This window comes from Microchirus variegatus, assembly GCF_963457635.1.
Source record: "Microchirus variegatus genome assembly, chromosome: 4".
Classification (NCBI taxonomy): domain Eukaryota; kingdom Metazoa; phylum Chordata; class Actinopteri; order Pleuronectiformes; family Soleidae; genus Microchirus; species Microchirus variegatus.
Window position 1 is genome coordinate 37,624,030 of NC_139805.1, and position 19,609 is coordinate 37,643,638.

The following is a 19,609-nucleotide window of genomic DNA, read 5'->3' on the forward strand; positions in this document are numbered from 1 at the left end:
ATTTTTGGCTGTAGATGTAAAATAGCAGCTGTTTTATAACAGTCAGAGTTTCTGTGACTCATTATTTTCATTTCTGTTTCTCTGTGTTTGACCCACAGACGAGATAACGTGAGAAATACTCCCGTAAAGACGACACAAAGTGAAGATGCGTCACTCGTTGTTGCTTTCCAGAATCCCACACCGATGAGCTCCAAGCGGTGCCGACGCTGATTGGAAGACGCGCACCGAAGCCCGCCTCCGATTGGCTGTGCTAGTAAAAAGCGCGAGCGCTGATTGGCTCGCGGGGGGCCGTTGCGTCACTGGGACCCGCCCCGCCCTGTGTTTGCGCTCTGTCCGCACGAACCTATCTTCGGCATAACTTACATTCACTACATGGGGGGAAAAAAAATGGCAGCTGACGAATAGAGAAAAGTGGATCTTCGGTCGAAAAACGGTCGACACACGTAAGTTTCTTTTGGGCAAAGACGATCGCGGAGTTTGCGTGGAACGTGTCTCGAAGCCTCGCGACGCGTCTCGCGCGTGTTTGCGTGTGATAAAGTGGTCTGAGCGCGTTCACGTCAGCGCTAAAAAAGGGTTAGCAGTAGCAGCAGCAGCTAGCAAACAGCAGCAGCAGCAGCAGTCCCAGGTGTCAACACTGGGCCCCGGTCATGGGCTACAAACCGCTCTAATTCACTTTTATATTCAAATTATACCTTTATTTTAATACGTTACACTTAAAAAAACAAACAAACTTAAAGTAGACCGCGAAGCCGCCTCGCCGCGTTCTTTAAGCTAGCGCTTGACCAAGTTAATGTTGATAGTGACGTGATGTGACGAGCCCGCGCACACAAACACTGGAGTTGTAAAGAAAACAGAAAAAGTGATTTGTCATTTCAGAGACGTTTAAACCCAAAACCTGGGAAAAATGGACGATTTAGTGATTAGAAATAAACATTATATCTTAATAATCCATCACAGAGGAACCTTGAACTCTTCTTCATCACTCTGATGAACTGAAATAAAGGTCATTATTAGATAAGAATAGCTCATTATTAAGCAGTTAATCACTTGGTGGGTCTATGGAGCAGTTCACTATTTGGCAGACAGTCTGTATGGTAAACACTTTATGATTTCGCCGGCAGTCTCGTGGTGGATCTTCTAAAGCTCGTTATTTGGCAGTCTGTTGCGCATTATTTGGCAGGCAGTCTTTTGGCGATGTAAGGTAATATGGCGATGTAGGGTAATAGTTCATTATTTGGCAATCAGTCTGTTGTTAGAATTATAGAATTCATTCATTATATTATTACAATTATAGTCAGTTTGTTAGTTAGTCTATTGGTGGGTATTGAAAGCTCATTATTTGGCAGGCAGTCTGTATGGTAAACACTTTATGATTTCACCGACAGTCTCTTGTTGGATCTTCAATAGCTAATTATTTGGCAGTTTGTTGGTGATATAGATAACAGCTCATTATTTGGCAGGCAGTCTTATGGTGATCATAGAATATCTCATTATTTGGCATTTATTCTGTTGCTAGAATTATAGAATTTAGTCATGATATTATTACAATTATAGTCAGTTTGTTTGTAGCATAGATAATGGCTCATTATTTGGCAGTCAATCTGTTGATGTAGTCTGTCTATTGGCAGGTTGTGGCCGATTATATAGAAGAGCTAATGATTTGGCAGACGATTTGTTGGCAATATAGATAATGGCTCATTATTTGGCAATCAATCTGTTGATGTATAGAGCAGCTTACAAATTGGCAGTCAGTCTATTGGCGGATATAGACAACAGCTCATTATTTTGCAGGCAGTATCTTGGTGGAAGTATAGAATAGCTCGTTATTTGGCGGTCAGGTTGTTGGCAATTATATAGAAGAGCTCATGATTTGGCAGTTGATTTGTTGATAAAAACTCCTGCGGGCCAGTGAACTTCTAGTCTGGTCAGGAGGGGCCGGGTCAAGTGGAAAAAAGTCCAACAAATCGGGGAAAAAATTAACGATTTAGTGATTAGAAATGTACAATTATATATTGATAATCCATCACGGAGGAACCTTTAACTCTTTATCACTCCGATTAAAATAAAGCTGTTTTTGTTTTGTTTTCGCTTCTTCAGATTCAGTCGGTTGGTGAATGTAGAAAATAGCTCATTATTTAGCAGTCAATCACTTGGTGGGTCTATAGACTAGTTCACTATTTGGCAGACAGTCTGTATGGTAAACACTTTATGATTTCCCCGGCAGTCTCTTTGTGAATCTTCAATAGCTCATTATTTGGCAGTCTGCTGGTGATATTGATAACAGCTCATTATTTGACAATCAGTCTGTTGGCAATATAGATCATAGCCTAATCTTTGAAAGCCAGTCTCTTCATGGATGAATATAATATCTCATTATTTAGCATTTATTCTGTTGCTAGAATTTAGTCATAATATTACAATTATAGTCAGTTTGTTTGTAGTATAGATAATGGCTCATTATTTGGCAGTCAAACTGTCGATGTATAGAGCAGCTCACTATTTGGAAGTCAGTCTATTGGCACATATTAACAGCTCATTATTTTGCAGGCAGTTTCTTGGTGGAAGTAAAGAATAGCTCATTATTTGGCAGTCAGGTTTCACGATTTTGTGATTAGAAATGAAAAATGATATCGTCATAATCCATGCACACCATTTCAAAGTAAAAGTGTTTGTTTTGATATATAAGCTAAAAAAAACAAGCATTTATGACGCAAAATGAATTTGTAAATTACAAAAACAGACGAGAATTAAAAGATTAAATCAACATAAAAGCGTAGACAATTGTAATTATTTTTTTATTAGTGTTTGATGATGATTATTTTTTTGTATTTTAGGACAAATCCACACAGGCTCCGGATCCACGCTCCACTCCGGGTCCACGCCCGACTGATTTTCCTGACACGAGCGTCTCGACTGCTCGCCGGTCATCATGGGAAAAACTCCAATAAAAGGTAAAGTGTCGCCATTTGAGTCCAGCGTAAACTTTACAGGTTCAAAACACACACACACGATTCTTTATACCTTACCAGGGGAGATAAGGAAGAGGGATTTAAGGAAAATTAGGGTTAAAGGTGAAGTAAGTAGTTTATAGTGCCATCTAGAGGAGAGGCTGAAATTTACAACAAAGAACTGCTCCTCTGCTCACCCCCTCCCTTCCCTGAGCGCTACGGTGTCCTCAACCGGTCAAATGTCGTCCTCGTTGTCTTTCTCCGTGTCAGCAGATGAGGTTCGTGAGGCGAGAGAGAGGGCGAGGGAGAGAGGGAGAGAGGGAGAGGGATAGGGCAAGGGAGAGGGTGAGGGAGAGGGAGAGGGAGAGGGAGAGAGGGAGAGAGAGGGATGGGTGGAGGGAGAGGGCGAGGGAGAGGGAGAAAGGGCGAGCGAGAGAGGGAGAGAGATAGGTGGAGGGAGAGGGCGAGAGAGAGAGTGAGAGGGAGAGGGCGAGGGAGGAGAGGGAGAAAGGGCGAGCGAGAGAGGGAGAGGGATAGGGCAAGGGAGAGAGGGAGAGGGCGAGGGAGAGGGCAAGGGAGAGAGGGATAGGTGGAGGGAGAGGGCGAGAGAGGGTGAGTGAGAGGGAGAGGGCGAGAGAGGGTGAGGGAGAGGGGCGAGAGAGAGGGCGAGGGAGAGAGGGCGAGAGAGAGAGGGAGAGGGATAGGGCAAGGGAGAGAGGGAGAGGGCGAGGGAGAGGGCAAGGGAGAGAGGGATAGGTGGAGGGAGAGGGCGAGAGAGGGTGAGTGAGAGAGGGAGAGGGATAGGGCAAGGGAGAGAGGGAGAGGGCGAGGGAGAGGGCAAGGGAGAGAGGGATAGGTGGAGGGAGAGGGCGAGAGAGGGTGAGTGAGAGGGAGAGGGTGAGTGAGAGGGAGAGGGCGAGAGAGGGTGAGGGAGAGGGGCGAGAGAGAGGGCGAGGGAGAGAGGGCGAGAGAGAGAGGGAGAGGGTGAGTGAGAGGGCGAGAGAGAGAGTGAGAGGGCAAGGGAGAGAGGGTGAGGGAGAGGGAGAAAGGGGCGAGTGAGAGAGGGAGAGGGATAGGTGGAGGGAGAGGGAGAGAGAGAGAGAGGGCGAGGGAGAGGGTGAGTGAGAGGGTGAGTGAGAGGGAGAGAGAGGGAGAGAGAGAGAGAGAGGGCGAGCTACCTCGGCCGTAGCAGACGAAGTGGAGAGAGAGAGGAGGCGGGACTTCCTCTACAAGTAAAGAGACTCTTGATTTGTTCTCTCATGTTTGTCCTTACAGGCTCCTGTAGAAACATGGCGTCTCTCTGCTAACAGTGTCTATGCAACCGCGGCCCGTGACCATGTTATTTTACATGACTTTTTGAAACACTACGAAAGTGAAACAAAAACTATTATACAGCGACTAGACAATGCAGGAGCACATAATATGTATAAAAAAGTGGATTTTGGGTCAAATAAACACATAAATACTACACATTGTCCCTTTAAACGTTTACAGCGTTACTCATTTTTCCAATGTTTTTGTTTGTTTGTTTGTTTTAGATCAGAAAGACGGCAGAAAAGACAAAGCAGGAAGACCAGCTCTACCAACAGGAACGACACCTGCTGCAGGTAAAGGTGAAGCATTTATGCGTTTTTTTTTTACTTTTTGTTTACGTCCTGTTCAACGGTTAATATGAGTCTTGACATTTGTTTTATTCTTTTTCTTTTTAGATGCTTTCAGCTGGGAAGAATATCTCAAAGAAACGTCAGCTTTACCTGCTCCACCGAGCTGCTTCAGACAGGTAACTCTACTTACTTTAACATTCACTAATCTACGATAATCTAACGTAAAATCTACGATATCTACGTCACATGTTCACGTCTTTGTCTCACTGTCACCGACTGAAGTGTGTAAACCACTCACTCTCCCACACCAAAGCCCATAGAGTAAACCAGTGATTTTAACATCACAGCACACAGGAGTTCACAGGAGTTGTTGATCCACTGCTGCCTCCATCACTGACTTACAATGACTGATTATGTAAAATTCAGCTTTTAAAATATTTAATTTAGACTTAGACTCTTAGATTAAAGTCAGAATTTTGAGATTTAAGTCCAAATTCTTAGATTAAACTCTGAATTTTGAGATTAAAGTCAGAATTCTTATATTAAAGTCAGAATTTTGAGACTGAAGTCAGAATTTTTAGAGTAAAGTCCGAATTCTTAGATTAAAGTCTGAATTCTTAGATTAAAGCCGAATTTTGAGATTAAAGGCCGATTTGTTAGTCTGAATTTTGAGATTAAAGTGTGAATTTTGGGATTAAAGGCCGAATTCTTAGATTAAAGTCTGAATTTTCACTTTTCCACTGCTGCCTCCATCACTAACTTACAATGTCTCATTCTGCAAAATTCAGCTTTTGAAAATATTCACGTTCAGACTTATTTCAGTGACACAAAGTGACCACAGGAGGCAGCAGTAGACCAGCAGCTCCTGTGTCCCTGTGAGCTAAAATCACTGATTTTCTCTATGAGGTTTGGTGTGGGAGAGTGAGTTTTTTTTTTACAAACTCCAGTTTCCTGTTGGAAAAGTCTGTCTCACAGTGAAGATAAAGACGTGGACGTGTGATGTAGATATCGTAGACTTAAACAGACATTTGTTTAATCACATTAAAATCTGTGGTTATATCTAACTTACCAGAATTTTTCAGGCTAAAATATAAAAATAATAAATATTTACCTGTAAGATTAACCCGTGTTCATTTTATAAATTTTTTTACCTCCAGGCCAGAATCCCGCCCTCCAACGACTTCAAAGTGGGCATGAAGCTGGAAGCTCACGACCCGCGCAATTCCACGTCGGTGTGCATCGCCACGGTGATGGGCTTGACCGGCGTCCGCCTGCGCCTCCGTCTGGACGGAAGCGACAACAGCAACGACTTCTGGAGGCTGGTGGACTCGTCCGACATTCAGCCCATCGGCACCTGCGAGAAGAACGGGGACATGCTGCAGCCGCCGCTGGGTGAGTGAGAGTCCGAGTCTTAGTCCAGTCCAGGATTTACTGCTGCCTTGAATCGATTAAAAACAAAAACAGGTTCTTATTGAACGGATACTGAGCTAATAACATAAATGAACTTCATCATATTTTAGCTGGTGCAGCGACAACACAGATTCTGACCAATCACACTGCTCAGACAGTCTGCTGGTCTAGTGCTGCCTCGTGTGGTCACTTTGTGTCACTGACGTCAATCTGAACAATGGATTTTTAAAGCCGAATTCTGAAAAATAACGCATTGTAAGTTAGTGATGGAAGCGGCAGTGGATCAACAACTCCTGTGTGCTGTGATGTTAAAATCACATCTAAGAATTCGGACTTAATCTCAAAATTCGGCTTTAATCTAAGAATTCGGCTTTAATCTCAAAATTCAGACTTTAATCTCAAAATTTAGACTAACAATTCGGCATTTAATCACAAAATTCGGACTTTAATCTAAGAATTCGGACTTTAATCTAAGAATTCGGACTTCAATCTCAAAATTCGGAGGTAAATCTAAGAATTCGGACATTAACCTCAAAATTCAGACTTTGATCTAAGAATTCTGACTTTAATCTCAAAATTCAGAGTTTAATCTAAGAGTCAGAGTCTAAGTCTAAATAAAATATTTTAAAAGCTGAATTCACTAAAATCAGACATTGTAAGTTAGTGATGGAGGCAGCAGTGGATCAACAACTCCTGTGTGCTGTGATGTTAAAATCACATCTAAGAATTCAGACTTAATCTCAAAATTCAGACTTTAATCTAAGAATTCAGACTAACAATTCGACTTTAATCACAAAATTCGGACTTTAATCTAAGAATTCTGACTTTAATCTAAGAATTCGGACTTTGATCTAAGAATTCGGACTTTAATTTAAGAATTCGGACTTTAATCTAAGAATTCTGACTTCAATCTCAAAATACGGAGTTAAATCTAAGAATTCTGACTTTAATGTCAAAATTCAGACTTTAATCTAAGAGTCTAAGTCTAAAGTAAAGACTTACAATGACTAAAATCAGTCATTGTAAGTTAGTGATGGAGGCAGCAGTGGATCAACAACTCCTGTGAACTCCTGTGTCTCTGTGATGTTAAAATCACTGGTTTACTCTCTGAGTGGTTTACAAACATGACCGACCCCATAATGGTGAATGTTTGCAGCTGCTAAATCAAACACTACGTGACTGCGTTTAATAATTAAATGCACATCTGAAACTAATGAGCACAGAAAAAGACGTCACACTGGTTTCTGTGGTTTTAAAAATGGAGCCTTTCAATTAAAGACTAACACACACTCACCTGAACAGAAACATCTCAGTCCTCATTCATCTTCAACTCAAACTCTGCCACACGGAATCTTCACATGTTCACACACCTGCTGCTCATCACCTGCGTCACAGGCACTTCCTGTGCCAACACTCCGCCTAGTGGTCAGCTTCTTAAATTTTCACGTTTGTCATTTTTCAGCTTCTTAAATGTGAATATTTTCATGTTTCTGTCATTTTTCAGCTTCTTAAATTTTCACGTTTGTCATTTTTCAGCTTCTTAAATGTGAATATTTTCACGTTTCTGTCATTTTTCAGCTTCTTAAATGTGAATATTTTCACGTTTCTGTCATTTTTCAGCTTCTTAAATGTGAATATTTTCACGTTTCTGTCATTTTTCAGCTTCTTAAATGTAAATATTTTCTAGTTTCTGTCATTTTTCAGCTTCTTAAATGTGAATATTTTCGTGTTTCTGTCATTTTTCAGCTTCTTAAATGTAAATATTTTCACGTTTCTGTCATTTTTCAGCTTCTTAAATGTGAATATTTTCACGTTTCTGTCATTTTTCAGCTTCTTAAATGTGAATATTTTCACGTTTCTGTCATTTTTCAGCTTATTAAATGTGAATATTTTCACGTTTGTCATTTTTCAGCTTCTTAAACGTGAATATTTTCACGTTTCTGTCATTTTTCAGCTTTTTAAATGTGAATATTTTCATGTTTCTGTCATTTTTCACCTTCTTAAATGTGAATATGTTCTGTTTTCTGTCATTTTTCAGCTTCTTAAATGTGAATATTTTCACGTTTCTGTCATTTTTCAGCTTCTTAAATGTGAATATTTTCACGTTTCTGTCATTTTTCAGCTTATTAAATGTGAATATTGTCACGTTTGTCATTTTTCAGCTTCTTAAACGTGAATATTTTCACGTTTCTGTCATTTTTCAGCTTTTTAAATGTGAATATTTTCATGTTTCTGTCATTTTTCAGCTTCTTAAATGTGAATATTTTCACGTTTGTCATTTTTCAGCTTCTTAAACGTGAATATTTTCACGTTTCTGTCATTTTTCAGCTTTTTAAATGTGAATATTTTCATGTTTCTGTCATTTTTCAGCTTCTTAAATGTGAATATGTTCTGTTTTCTGTCATTTTTCAGCTTCTTAAATGTGAATATGTTCTGTTTCCTGCAGGTTTCCGTATGAACGCGTCGTCTTGGCCCATGTTCCTCCTCAGAACCTTAAATGGAGCAGAGATGGCTCCAGCTACAGCCTTTAAAAAGGTGAGCGACTGTCAAACGCTGCTGTTTTTCCCGTAAGTGTTTGTGAAAGTCGTTGCATTGATGACGATGACGTCACCTTCTCCTCAGGAACCTCTGAGGCCGCAGCAGAACAGCTTCAAACCCGGCATGAAGCTGGAGGCCGTGGACAAGAAGAACCCTCACCTAATCTGCCCGGCGACCATCGGCGAAGTGCGAGGAGACGAGGTCTTCGTCATGTTCGACGGCTGGCGAGGCGCCTTCGACTACTGGTGCAAGTTGGATTCCCGGGACATCTTCCCCGTGGGCTGGTGCTCCCTCACCAAACACAGTCTGCAGCCTCCGGGCAACAGTGGTGAGTGTTCGCCTGTAGGTGGCAGCAGAGGGCCAGTGCAGTGGTTTTGTTGGTCAGAGATTCCAGGGGTTTGAGATCTCACAGAATCTCACGTGATTTCAGAGTGTAAACAGACCGTCTGTGTCGTTGTGTCACGGCTGAGAGGACGAAAAATCAACTTTTGTAACATTCTTGTAAAACAACAACAACTTATTTAGAACTGCAATTAACGATGCTTTTCGTCAACCATTAATCTGTCGATTCTTTTCTCCGTGAATCGTTTGGTTCATAAAATGTTAAAAACGGTTAGGGTTAAGGGTTAGGGTTAGGGTTAGGGTTAGTTGATGATCGATAAGTAGATTTTGGAATTCTAAGTAGATTTTGGAACTTTAAGATTTTGGAATTCTCAGTACATTTTGGAACTTTTGGTAGATTTTGGAATTCTAAGTAGATTTTGGAATTATATGTAAATTTTGGAATTCTAAGTAAATTTTGGAACTTAAAGTACATTTTGGTAGATTTTGGAATTCTAAGTAGATTTTGGAACTTTAAGTAAATTTTGGAACTTTTGGTAGATTTTGGAATTCTAAGTAAATTTTGGAACTTTTGGTAGATTTTGGAATTCTAAGGAGATTTTGGAATTCTAAGTAAATTTTGGAATTCTAAGTAAATTTTGGAACTTTTGGTAGATTTTGGAATTCTAAGTAGATTTTGGAACTTTAAGTAGATTTTGGAACTTTTGGTAGATTTTGGAATTCTAAGTAGATTTTGGAATTATATGTAAATTTTGGAATTCTAAGTAAATTTTGGAATTCTAAGTAAATTTTGGAATTTAAAGTACATTTTGGTAGATTTTGGAATTCTAAGTAGATTTTGGAACTTAAAGTAAATTTTGGAACTTTGGTAGATTTTGGAACTTTGGTAGATTTTGGAATTCTAAGTAAATTTTGGAACTTTTGGTAGATTTTGGAATTCTAAGTAGATTTTGGAACTTTTGGTAGATTTTGGAATTCTAAGTAAATTTTGTAATTCTAAGTACATTTTGGAATTCTAGGTACATTTTGGAACTTTAAGTAAATTTTGGTAGATTTTGGAATTCTAAGTAGATTTTGGAATTTTAAGTAACTTTTGGAACTCTTTAAGTAGATTTTGGAACTGTGTTGTTTGTTGGATGTTTTTCAGTATTTCTGACTCTGATTCCCGCGTTATCGTCAGTGACTCTCTGATTGTCATTCCCGTGTTATCGTCAGTGACTCTGATCGTCAATCCCGTGTTATCGTCAGTGACTCTCTGATTGTCATTCCCGTGTTATCTTCAGTCACTCTCTGATCATCATTCCTGTGTTCTTGTCAGTCACTCTTCCAAAGAGCCTGCAGATTCTTCCGTCCTCTCCGTCCAAACCCAGCAGACGCTCCATGCACTCTCCGTACAGACTCCCTAACCCTCTGCCCGCGCTGCCCGTCAGGAAGGGTGTTCGCGGCCGCCGGCCCAAGAGCGAGACGCTGGCTCTGCTCAAAGCCGTGGCCGAGGCGGCGGCGGCGCAGAACGGGGGCGTGGCCGAGGACGCCATGCAGCTGGTGCCGAGGCCTCACAAGAAGAGAGGACCCAAACCTGGAAGCAAAGTGAGACCAAGCTCCTTTAAATGTCCCTGTAAATGCGTCCAATTTCTTCAAGTGGAAAGTGCAAATGAACTTTTCCCCTCTCTTTCACAGAGGAAATCCAAGCTCCTCCAGGGCGTGACGGCTCTGCCCAGCATCCAGGTCCCACAGGAGAGTTCCTCTAGTCTCAGCTCTGTGGTTTCAACAGGTAAATCCACGACTGAGTCATCGTTCAGGCTGTTTCTCAGGTTCACACTCAAGGAAAACGTTAGATTTAGGAAATTTAAGTAGATTTTGGAATTTTAAGTCAATTTTGGAATTTTAAGTAGAATTTGGAACATTAAGTTTTGGAATTATAAGTAGATTTTGGAACTTTATGATTTTGGAATTATAAGTAAATTTTGGAATGTTAAGTAGATTTTGGAACCATAAGTATATTTCGGAACTATAAGTAGATTTTGGAACGTTAAGTAGATTTTGGAACTTTAAGTAGATTTTTGGAACTATAAGTATATTTCGGAACTATAAGTAGATTTTGGAATTTTAAGTAGGTTTTGGAACTTTAAGTAGATTTTGGAACTTTAAGATTTTGGAATTTTAAGTAAATCTTGGAATTTTAAGTAGAATTTGGAACATTAAGTTTTGGAATTATAAGTAGATTTTGGAACTTTATGATTTTGGAATTATAAGTAAATTTTGGAACGTTAAGTAGATTTTGGAACCATAAGTATATTTCGGAACTATAAGTAAATTTTGGAACGTTAAGTAGATTTTGGAACTATAAGTAGATTTTGGAACTTAAGTAAATATTGGAACTATTAGTAAATATTGGAATTATTAGTAGATATTGGAACTAGGAGTGGATTTTGGAACATTAAGTAGATTTTGGAACTTAAAGTAGATTTTGAAACTTTAAGTAGGTTTTGGAACTTTAAGTAGATTTTGGAACTTTAAGTAGATTTTGAAACTATAAGTAGATTTTGGAACCATAAGTATATTTTGGAACGTTAAGTAGATTTTGGAATTCTAAGAATTCTTTGAGCCGTGCTTTAACATGGTTGTTAAAATAACCCAAACTCTGTGTGTGTGTGTGTGTGTGTGTGTGTGTCCTGTCAGTGTGTGTGTACGTGAACAAGCTGGGAAACTGTGGTCCTCACCTGGACAGGAAGCAGATGCAGCGTCTCCCCGACCACTTTGGTCCTGGCCCGGTGAACGGCGTCCTCCAGCAGGTGGTGCAGTCGTGCATCGACTGTTCTTATCAGCCTAAAGTTCTGCTGCTGGCTCTGCAGACTCACTCTGGAGGAGGGGAGCTCGTCAGAGGTACCGCTTTACACTTTAACACCGCAACGCAGCCGTCTTTGAGGCGTTTGAGGACATTGTCTTTGTCCTCGCTCACAGTGAGGACGGACGGTGGCGTGCGATTGGTCAAGCTGCCCTCGGCCTCCAGCCCCTCCTTCGTGCTGCGCTTCCTGGAGACCATGTGTCGCCACCTACAGTGCGACAACCTGTTCAGCAGCCAGCCGTTCAGTCACTACAGCGCTGCCTACGACAGGAGCAAGTCAGGTAAACATCACACAAGTCCCGCCTCCATGTGGGCGGAGTCATCACAGCGCGGCTGCATGAAACTGTGGAACTTTAGCTAGATTTTGGAACTTTAAGTAGATTTTGGAACTTTTAGTAGATTTCGGAATTATAAGTAGATTTTGGAACGTTTAGTAAATTTCGGAATTATAAGTAGATTTTGGAAATTTGAGTAGATTTAGGAATTATAAGTATAATTTGGGATTATAAATGGATTTGGAATTATAAGTAACTTTAAGTAGATTTTGGAATTATAAGTAGAATTTGGAACTTTAAGTAGATTTTGGAAGTATGAATGGATTTGGAATTATGAATAGATTTTGGAATTATAAGTAGATTTTGGAATTATAAGTAGATTTTGGAACTTTTAGTAAATTTCGTAATTATAAGTTGATTTTGGAAATTTAAGTACATTTTGGAATTATAAGTAGATTTTGGAAATTTGAGTAGATTTTGGAATTATAAGTAGATTTAGGAATTATAAATGGATTTGGAATTATAAGTAACTTTAAGTAGATTTTGGAATTATAAGTAGAATTTGGGATTATAAATGGATTTGGAATTATAAGTAGAATTTGGAACTTTAAGTAGATTTTGGAATTATGAATAGATTTGGAATTATGAATAGATTTTGGAATTATAAGTAGATTTTGGAACTTTTAGTAAATTTCGTAATTATAAGTAGATTTTGGAAATTTAAGTACATTTTGGAATTATAAGTAGATTTTCGGATTATAAGTAGAATTTGGAACTTTAAGTAGATTTAGGAATTATAAGTAGATTTTGGAATTATGAATAGATTTTGGAATTATAAGTAGAATTTGGAACTTTTGGATTTTGGATATTTAAGTACATTTTGGAACTATAAGTACATTTTGGAATTATAAGTAGAATTTAATACTTTAAGTAGAATTTAATACTTTAAATAGAATTTGGAACTTTAAGTAGATTTAGGAATTCTAAGTAGAATTTGGAACTTTAAGTAGATTTAGGAATTATAAGTAGATTTCGGAACTTTAAGTAGATTTTGGGATTATAAGTAGATTTTAATAATTTAAGTAGAATTTGGAACTTAAAGTACATTTTGGAATTAGAAGTAGATTTTAATAATTTAAGTAGAATTTGGAACTTAAAGTACATTTTGGAGTTATAAGTAGATTTTTGAACTTTAAGTAGATTTTTGAGCTTTAAGTAGATTTTTGAACTTTAAGTAGATTTTTGATCTTTAAGTGGATTTTGGAATTCAAAGTAGAATTCCTGTTCCTGTGTTTCCAGTCAAAGAGGAGGCGTTGGACTCTCCCTCTCTGGCTCGGGGCAGTAAACGCAGTCTCTCTGGAGTTTCTCCACCTCACGCTGCTCCACTGTCTCCTAAACACCTGCGCACAGAGGCTCATCCTTCAGAAGGTAAGCGAGCGTCTCTCTCTCTCAAAACAACAACTCCCATGATGCCGTGCTGCTTCCTGACATCATAGCTGTGTTTCTCCAGCAGAGACTCTGCCTCACGAGGACATCGGCCTCATGAAGGAGCAGCGCTACATGGACTCCGCCTCCAACTCCATGACTCCTCGTCCTCAGACGGTCAGGAGCGTCTCAGACTTCCACGCTCAGTCCAGCTCAGTCCTCTATCACCATGGCAACAGCACGCCGGGGCGTCGCCTGTCCTCTAACGCTGCTGAGCTGAGCTCCACATCACAGCCACTCAGACGAGTGGAAGGTAAGAGGCCAGCAACATGGAGGTGTTTGTGTTTGTGTTTGTGATTGTGTTTGTGTTAGTGTTTGTGTTTGTGTTTGTGTTTGTGTGCGCCAGGAAGTCATGTGACCTAACTCACTGTGTGTGTGTGTGTGTCTGTGTGTGTGCATGTGTGTGTGTGTGTGTGTGTGTGTGTGTGTGTGTGTGTGTGTGTGTGTGTGTGTGTGTGTGTGTGTCTGTGTGTGTGTGTGTGGTTGTGTCTGTGTCTGTCTATGTGTGTGTCTGTGGTTATGTCTGTTTCCATGTGTGTGTGTGTGTGTGTCTGTGGTTATGTCTGTGTCTATGTGTGTGTCTGTGGTTGTGTCTGTGTCTATGTGTGTGTCTGTGGTTATGTCTGTGTGTCTGTGGTTATGTCTGTGTGTGTCTGTGTCTATGTGTGTGTCTGTGGTTATGTCTGTGTCTATGTGTGTGTCTGTGGTTATGTCTGTGTCTATGTCTGTGTCTATGTGTGTGTCTGTGGTTGTGTCTGTGTGTGTCTGTGTCTATGTGTGTGTCTGTGGTTATGTCTGTGTCTATGTGTGTGTCTGTGGTTATGTCTGTGTCTATGTGTGTGTCTGTGGTTGTGTCTATGTGTGTGTCTGTGGTTGTGTCTGTGTCTATGTGTGTGTCTGTGGTTATGGCTGTGTCTATGTGTGTGTCTGTGGTTATGTCTGTGTCTATGTGTGTGTCTGTGGTTATGTCTGTGTCTATGTGTGTGTCTGTGGTTATGTCTGTGTCTATGTGTGTGTCTGTGGTTGTGCTGTGTCTATGTGTGTGTCTGTTTCCGTGTGTGTGTGTCTGTGGTTGTGTCTGTATCTATGGTTGTGTCTGTGTCTATGTGTGTGTCTGTGTCTATGTGTGTGTCTGTGGTTGTGTTTGTGTCTGTGTCTATGTGTGTGTCTGTGGTTGTGTTTGTGTCTGTGTCTGTGTGTGTCTGTGGTCATGTCTGTGTCTATGTGTGTGTCTGTTTCCGTGTGTGTCTGTGTCTATGTGTGTGTCTGTGTTTGTGTCTGTGTCTATGTGTGTGTCTGTGTCTATGTGTGTGTCTGTGGTTGTGTCTGTGGTTATTTCTGTGTCTCTGTGTGTGTCTGTGGTTGTGTCTGTGTCTATGTGTGTGTCTGTGGTTATGTCTGTGTCTATGTGTGTGTCTGTGGTTATTTCTGTGTCTGTGTGTGTGTCTGTGTGTGTGATTGTGTGTCAGCAGCCAGCTCCACCACAGGTCCTGAGGCGTCAGTGTCTGAGGGTCAGTCGTCTGCTCTCAGCCCGTCTTCCTGGTCCATAGAGGAGGTGATGCAGTTTGTCAGAGACGCTGACCCCACAGCGTTAGCGCCACACGCTGAGCTCTTCAGGAAGCACGTGAGTCCACTCACACACACACTGTCCTTTTTTAACTGCCCTTCAAAATAAACATGACGTACGAACCACACAAAATATAAATAATCAGAGTTTAAACTCAAGTTTGTAAACCACTCACTCTCCCACACCAAAGCCAATGGAGAAAATCAGTGATTTTAGCTCACAGGGACACAGGAGCTGCTGGTCTACTGCTGCCTCGTGTGGTCACTTTGTGTCACTGAGTTAAGTCTAAATGAAGTTTTTCAAAAGCCACATTTTACAGAACACACATTATAAGTTAGTGATGGAGGCAGCAGTGGATCAACAACTCCTGTGAACTCCTGTGTCTCTGTGATGTTAAAATCACTGGTTTACTCTATGGGCTTTGGTGTGGGGGAGTGAGTGGTTTACAAAGCAACAAAAACTTGATATATTCTAACATTTTATGAACCAAAAACAGCTCCGTTAAACTCACCTGTCGCCCACGTGAGGCTGCTTCTCTCCAGGTGGAGCTAACAGCTAAGCTAACATGTGAGTTGTCATGAGTGTGTCTTCAAGAGAGCATTCAAAGTGGATCTAAGGTCCGTCTGTGCTCACAGCGCCCTCTGCTGGACCACACTGTCATTACTTCAGACTTTTATAGAGCACTTATCTGTTAATGCACTTCTATGAAATGTGTTAGCTACGCTGCGCGCAAACGTACGACGTCGATGCACCGACGTGGACATCGTACACATCACTTTGTAATATGTATATATGTTTTATATATATATACATATATATACGTATATATGTATATATATGTATATGTATATATACGTATATATATATGTATATATACATATATATATGCATATATATATATATGTGTGTATATATGTGTATATATATGTGTGTGTGTATATATGTATATATACATATATGTGTGTGTATATATGTATATATATATATATGTGTATATATGTGTGTGTGTATATATATATATATATGTATATATAAACATATATATATATATATGTATATATATACATATATATATATATGTATATATATACATATATATATATATATATGTATATATATACATATATATATATATGTATATATATACATATATATATATATATATATATATATATATATGTATGTATATACGTATATACGTATATATGTATATACGTATATACGTATATATGTATATACGTATATACGTATATATGTATATATATATGTATATATGTATATATATATACATATATATATATAAAAAATGTAAGAAATGGATTTTATTAAGACATTAAGTGACCAAGAGGAGATTACCGAAACAGGAAGTTGAAATGTTTTTTTGTTGTTTGTTTTGTTGTTGTATTTAAACCTCCGACCACTAGTTGGCAGCAGACTCTTCCTGATCTGGTGCGTTTGTTTCAGGAGATCGACGGGAAAGCTCTGATGCTGCTGCGCAGCGACATGATCATGAAGTACATGGGTCTGAAGCTGGGCCCCGCCCTCAAGCTCTGTCACCACATCGAGCGACTCAAGCAGGGCAAAGTGTGACGGCAGCCGCCGCCAACGCCAACGCCGCGGGCCAATCAGGAGGCGGGCGGGCGGGCGGGGCTCTCGGGACGCCGACTCCGCCCCCTGAAAACGCGCTCCGACCTTTCGTCCAGAGCGGAGGACGCTCGCCGCGCAGCGCTGACGTTACCTCACCGCTGAAATCCCAAAGGAAGAAAGAGAATCCTCGCAGTGTTTGCGTCCATCGGCACGCTAACGCCGAGGAGGAGGACGAGGAGGCGTGGCTTGGTTTTTAACGGACACGAAATCCTGGTTTTGATTCCCAAAGATGGAGAGGAGTTGTTGTTGTTTTCTTCTTGTGTAACGTTGTTTTTATTCCTATTGAATATTTCCCGTCGGAAAGTTTTCCCCCCGCCGCCCACAGTTGTTGGCGTTTCTCTCGGGTCGGCGCATTCCACGTCGTTTTCATTAAACCCTCAGTATCGTGCGAAGAATCGCGATTTTTTTTCCCCCGCCAATATGTATTAGCTACGCTGCACGCAAACGTGCGACTTTGCTCCGTGGTTCACGCAGGCGGACTTCGCCCACGTCTCGTTATCACTTGAAAGTGGGCGTGTCTGGTGCTGGAGGCGGGCTCTCAAATGTTACCCAGCGTAGCAACCGTCATGGCCGACAAAGTTGCTAATGTTGCTAAAGTGATAAAAAATGCGACAATTAAATAGCTTCTTTAACAACCTACCTTTAAATGTTTCCGTTACAAAGATCCTCGCCAAGATGTATTAGCTACGCAAACGTACGACGCGGAGGCTTCTGCGACGTCGATGCACTGACGCAGAAATCGTACACATCGCGCAGCAACCGTCATGGCCGACACGGTTGCTAATGTTGCTAAAGTGATAAAAAAAAAAATGCGACAATTAAATAACTTCTGAAACAACTTTACACAAAATTATTCGTAAAAAGGTTTGTTATTTAAATGTTTCCGTTGCAAAGATCCTCGCCAAGATGTATTAGCTACGCAAACGTACGACGTGGAGGCTTCTGCGATGACGATGAACTGACGCGGACATCCTACACGTTGCGCCTTTTTTTTTTTTTTTTTTTACGTGGGCGTGTCTGACGTCTGGTGCTGGAGGCGGGATCTCAAATGCAACCAGAGTGGCAACCGTCATGGCCGACGTTGTCAGGCTAGAGTTGCTAAAATGATGCTAAAGCGATAAAAGGCAACAATTAAGTAAACAAAAAAATTGTCAAAAAGTTGCGTGACTTCAAAGTAAAGCTTATATATGTAAGACATTAACTGACCACGATGAGATTACGGAAAAAAATAACGTTTTTTTTTTGTTTAGTTTGTTGTTGTATTCAAGCCTCCGACCACTAGTTGGCAGCAGACTTTCAGCTTTCCTTCTTCACTCGACAAAGAAAACTATTTATGTAAATGACATTGTGAGTTTTTTGTAAAATGTAGTAAAATTTTGTAAAAAAAAAAAAAAATTCGCAATAAATTGTATCGCCACCTAGGGGCGTAAAATATCACAGTATTTAAGTCACAATAGTACGGAGTATTTGCAATATCGTGTACGTAAAAAACCACAACGCCGCTAACGCTTTAGCAACGTTACCAACTCATGCTACGAAGTCGGCCATGACGGACACTGATGTAACTTCTGAGATGCGCCGCGTCGCCTCCTGCTGGACGACGTGTAGCGTAGCCGCTAGCCACACAGTTTTTTTTTTAAGTTCAATTTCAAACGGACAGACTTGTTGAGGGAAGTGCGAACAGGATGTTTGTCTAAGGGCTTCCTCCGTCACGGTTACGCTCGGTGGTCCAGCGTACGACGTCCGCGGCGGACCGTTCCATTTCCTGTTAGCGGTGAAAACAGAGGTGTACAGTTTTATGGGTTTAACCATGAATATCAGCGACAGAATGTACATTTTGTAGAAAAAAAAAAACGTAATATTTTAAGGACAAATAATCATATACATGAGTTAGCAATGTGAAGATAAAGGGGTGGGGCTAGGGGGCGGGGCTAGGGAAGGTTCCATTCTGCTTTTTTTCCCCTTTTCTATATAAATATACACTTAGCCGTAGTGATTTTAGCGGAGAAAACCTCGCAGTACTAGAGTCTGCCTCGCTTTACCGAACACATTTCTCAGGTTACCGTCGTCTCGTCTTGTTCGTACGAACTTTTGTAGCACACCGTTTATACGAAGATCGGCCCCTCCTACTTTCTTCTTCTTCTTCTTCTTGTGCCATAATCGCGTTCAAACACAGGATCCGAGTGCCGTTCGCTCTCGTACGTCGTCTTTTAACGTACGTGAAAAATGTGTCGCAGAAATATGTCACTCGTCTGTTGTTACGTCGCAGATAAACGATACGTGTTTTAACGCCGTGTCCCGTTTCCTTCTTCTTCTTCTTCTTCTCCTTGTGTTTTTATTCACACAAAATGAAACACAGCGCCCCCTTTTTTTTTTTAAATAACGACAAAGAGTCAAAGGTCAAACCACTCAACGTTTAGTTCCTGTTTTCTTTCTTTACAATAAAAAAACAAACTCTTTCTGAATAGAAAAGACAAACTTAGACTTCACATCAATAGAAAACACACACACACACACACACACTAAATAATACCAGTAATAATAAATTAGGTTTTAAAAAAAGAACAACAATATAAATGTGATCAGGTGCAGGCGGCCTGCAGGGGGCGTAACGAGGGATTCCTTGACATTCACTTTGAATATAATGTCTAAAAGTGTACGAAATCTTCTGTTTTTAAAACAAAACCCGCCTTCTTTTCAAGACTCCTGACCTTTAACCTGCAGCCAGGCTCCGATTGGACGACACCAGCTGTCAATCACTCCAGTGTCCACTCATATTTGTTTACTCCGCCATGTTGGCAGGTTAAAAAAAAAACATCAACAAGCTTTAAGAGAACGTCGCAATAGAAGTACATAAAATAAACCCGCGATATTTCGGTCGATTCGAGAAGTTAGCGTCATCCGACTAGGCACATCGCAGACATCGTACACATCGTTTTTTTTTTTAA

At 40.5% G+C, this 19,609-nt stretch overlaps 1 protein-coding gene across 2 annotated transcripts; it reads left to right on the forward strand.

Annotated features, from left to right (window-relative positions):
* Positions 1-317: 317 nt before the first annotated feature.
* LOC310926331 (sex comb on midleg-like protein 2) lies at positions 318-18,527 on the forward strand. 2 transcript variants are annotated; one of them, XM_083888442.1, is made up of 15 exons: positions 318-443; positions 2,835-2,951; positions 4,487-4,561; positions 4,658-4,728; positions 5,710-5,944; positions 8,409-8,497; positions 8,585-8,828; positions 10,161-10,429; positions 10,520-10,613; positions 11,522-11,725; positions 11,804-11,968; positions 13,262-13,390; positions 13,473-13,700; positions 14,920-15,071; positions 16,479-18,527. In XM_083888442.1, the coding sequence occupies exons 2-15, from the start codon at positions 2,930-2,932 to the stop codon at positions 16,602-16,604; spliced, it is 2,103 nt and encodes a 700-aa protein (XP_083744568.1). In that variant the 5' UTR covers positions 318-443; positions 2,835-2,929; the 3' UTR covers positions 16,605-18,527. The 2 variants fall into 2 exon arrangements, with proteins under 2 accessions (XP_083744568.1, XP_083744569.1); XM_083888443.1 differs by having other exon boundaries at positions 4,487-4,555.
* Positions 18,528-19,609: the final 1,082 nt, after the last annotated feature.

Excerpts from the sequence above, each read along its gene's own strand:
- LOC310926331 (XM_083888442.1), top strand. The coding sequence starts at position 2,930 with ATGGGAAAAACTCCAATAAAAG. Across the intron at positions 4,562-4,657 it reads GACACCTGCTGCAGGTAAAG|ATGCTTTCAGCTGGGAAGAA; the intron begins GTGAAGCATTTA and ends TTTTCTTTTTAG. Across the intron at positions 4,729-5,709 it reads CACCGAGCTGCTTCAGACAG|GCCAGAATCCCGCCCTCCAA; the intron begins GTAACTCTACTT and ends TTTTACCTCCAG.